Source organism: Oncorhynchus kisutch, linkage group LG12, assembly GCF_002021735.2.
Source record: "Oncorhynchus kisutch isolate 150728-3 linkage group LG12, Okis_V2, whole genome shotgun sequence".
Classification (NCBI taxonomy): domain Eukaryota; kingdom Metazoa; phylum Chordata; class Actinopteri; order Salmoniformes; family Salmonidae; genus Oncorhynchus; species Oncorhynchus kisutch.
Genome location: NC_034185.2, coordinates 45,169,082 through 45,172,106, shown reverse-complemented (window position 1 = coordinate 45,172,106; position 3,025 = coordinate 45,169,082). Strand labels below are relative to the sequence as shown.

At 42.1% G+C, this 3,025-nt stretch overlaps 1 protein-coding gene across 1 annotated transcript; it reads left to right on the top strand.

Annotated features, from left to right (window-relative positions):
* The first annotated feature begins 1,256 nt into the window (after positions 1–1,256).
* Positions 1,257–2,733, top strand: LOC109900340 (E3 ubiquitin-protein ligase TRIM39-like). Its single transcript, XM_031836666.1, has one exon. It carries the CDS (start codon positions 1,257–1,259, stop codon positions 2,532–2,534), a length of 1,278 nt encoding a protein of 425 aa, XP_031692526.1. The 3' UTR covers positions 2,535–2,733.
* The last annotated feature ends 292 nt before the right edge of the window (positions 2,734–3,025 follow it).

Genomic DNA, 3,025 nt, shown 5'->3' with positions numbered 1-3,025 from the left:
ATAACATTATGGAGATGGGTTTCATGGAAAATATGTCAAATCCCCTGTTCCTTTTTGGGCTAGTTTTCAGGCCTCGTGGGTGTGTTTTCAGGGGATATTGGGATAGAAATGTTAGCTTGACCTGGCAACCCTGGTGGCTCCTCCTGCAGGCAGAAGCTACGGTTACTGACGTGTAGTAATGGCTCCCTTTTGAGTTGCGTGTGTCATCTCACAGTCAAGAACAGGGAAGGCTTCAATTTGATTGTTTGTTAGTAGGCCTAAGAGGCAGATGTATGCAGCAGAACTTCAACCACAGTTAATGACTAGTTTCAACAGCATAGCTAACAAGCTAGCTAGCTAACTAGCTGATTTACATCATCTACCTACATTCACTATGATAGCTGATAGCCCACCCCTCTTTGCCCTCTGAGCAGTAAACTATAAGCTTGCTTACAGTCGTATTTTGCAGAAAATAAAGCCCTATGCTAAACAAATACATTTTGAAAATTGGCTACAGGAGCATTAGATAATTAGCTATGAAGGTAAGAAATGTACATTACCACTATAATCTATTTGTTCATCCTCATGTGGAATTAGAATTCTGTTGTTGATGTCTTTGGAAAACCTTCCATGCCTCTGCAATTAGCCTTTGTTTAACATCCCTAAATCACACTTCTTTCATAATTCAGTTATATATTTCATAAGTTATATTCATTATTAATACATTTCTTCCAAGATTAGTGAAAATGAAAACAGTCCGGTTTATTAAACGATTCTCTTGTTTGATTTGAAATGGTAAAACATTGTATCAGGAATGAAGAGAGAGATCAGCCGGGCAAAGGGTTAATTTTGTTCCAGAGCACATGCTGTACATAAAAGTACTGGGTGGAGAGGAGCATGTCAACTAAAGTTGATAGATGTATTGGACTGTATGTTGCGCACATGAGCAAACTATGTCAAACTCTTTAGAAATGTGTCTTTATTTTTAGTTGATAATGCTGTTTAAACCACAGACAACATCAGAGGACGTACCCACACTCTCACAAGCACACACAGACAGGTGAGTTGAGATTTACAAGTACCGATTATTTTTACTGTGTTCATTCTTCTGTAGTTTCCTGTTTTTTATCTACAGTACTTATGTTTCCCTCACTTTGGTAATTTAGCAAGTTTATGCTGACTTTTATCACAACTTTATTCAAGCTGATGGGACTAAAACTATTGAGAGCTGACTCCTTCCAGGAAATGATTTACAGTTTCACTTTCTCTGTCTAGATATGGCTTCATCCAGCAGTCTCCTGTCTGAAGAGCAGTTCCTGTGCTCGATCTGCCTGGATGTGTTCAAAGAGCCAGTATCCACTTCATGTGGACACAACTTCTGCATTGCCTGTGTCACAAAGTATTGGGATAGCAATGACCTGTGTCAATGTCCACTGTGTAAGGAGACATTCTACACACGACCAGAGCTTCGTGTCAACACAGCGTTCAGAGAGGTTGTAGAACATTTTAAAAGGATGACAGACGAAGGTAAAGATTGCCCTGCCAATCCCGGAAAAGTGGCCTGTGATGTCTGCACTGGGACAAGGCTCAAGGCCCTTGCAAAGAGAGTGATAGCAGACAGCATGCAGGTATTCACTGCTCTGGTTCGATCCATTGAGAAAAGCCAGGTTGAGGTCAGTGATGTGATTGAGAAGAAGCAGAAAGCAGCTGAGAGGCAGGCTGAAGGGCTCATTAAAGAGCTGGAGCATGAAATCACTGAGCTGAAGAGGAGAAGCACTGAGCTGGAGCAACTCTCTCACACTGAGGACCACCTCCAACTTCTCCAGAGCTTCACATCTCTAGTGTGCACCCCTCCATCCACCAAGGACTGGTCTGAGATCAGTGTTCACAGTGATTTGTGTGTGGGGACTGTGAGGACAGCTGTGTCTCAGCTGGAGGAAATGCTGAATAAAGAGATGGAGAAGCTGTTGCCTGAAGTCAAACTGAAGAGGATTCAGCAGTATGCGGGGGATGTGACTCTGGACCCTGACACAGCACATCCCAATCTCATCCTGTCTGAGGATGGGAAACAAGTGAGATGTGGAGAAACAGTACGGAATCTACCGGACAATCCAAAAAGGTTTGATCGTTTTGCCATTGTCCTTGGAAAGGATTGCTTCTCCTCAGGGAGATTTTACTATGAGGTGATGGTTAAGGGGAAGACTAAGTGGACTTTAGGAGTGGCCAGAGAGTCCATAGACAGGAAGAGGAATATCTCACTGAGCCCTGAGGATGGACTCTGGACCGTGTTGCTAAGGGATGGAAATGTGCACAAAGCCAGTACCTATCCCCCTTTCCTCCTGTCCCTGAAAGAGAAGCCCCAGAAGGTGGGGGTGTTTGTGGACTATGAGGAGGGTCAGGTCTCTTTTTATGATGTGGAGGCCAGGTCTCATATCTACTCTTTCACTGGCTGCACCTTTACTGAGAAACTATATCCATTATTCAGCCCCTGCAATCATGCTGGTGGTAAAAACCTAGCCCCTCTCATCATCTCTTCTGTCAACCACACAGACTGATTAAACAATGGAGTTTTCCACAAGTCATTTGCAATTTATATCTACAAATCATTACATGTATAAATATATTTACAAATATATTTAGTCAGGTTGACATGTCATATGATTAGAATGTCCATGGAAGTCCTTTGAAATTGTATTATCAAAAAAATGGAAACTGGTGTCACGTTCTGACCTTTATTTCCTTTGTTTTGTCATTATTTAATATGGTCAGGGCGTGAGTTGGGGTGGGCAGTCTATGTTTGTTTTTCTATGATTTGGGTATTTCTATTTTTTCGGCCTAGTATGGTTCTCAATCAGAGGCAGGTGTCATTAGTTGTCTCTGATTGAGAATCATACTTAGGTAGCCTGGGTTTCACTGTGTGTTTGTGGGTGATTGTTCCTGTCTCTGTGTTTGCACCAGATAGGGCTGTTTTGGGTTTTCACATTTCTTGTTTTGTTAGTTTGTTCATGTGTAGAGTCTTTATTAAAGAACCATGAATAGAAACCAC

What these genes read in the sequence shown, in the direction of transcription:
- LOC109900340 (XM_031836666.1), top strand. Translation starts at nt 1,257, where the DNA reads ATGGCTTCATCCAGCAGTCTCCTGTCTGAAGAGCAGTTCCTGTGCTCG.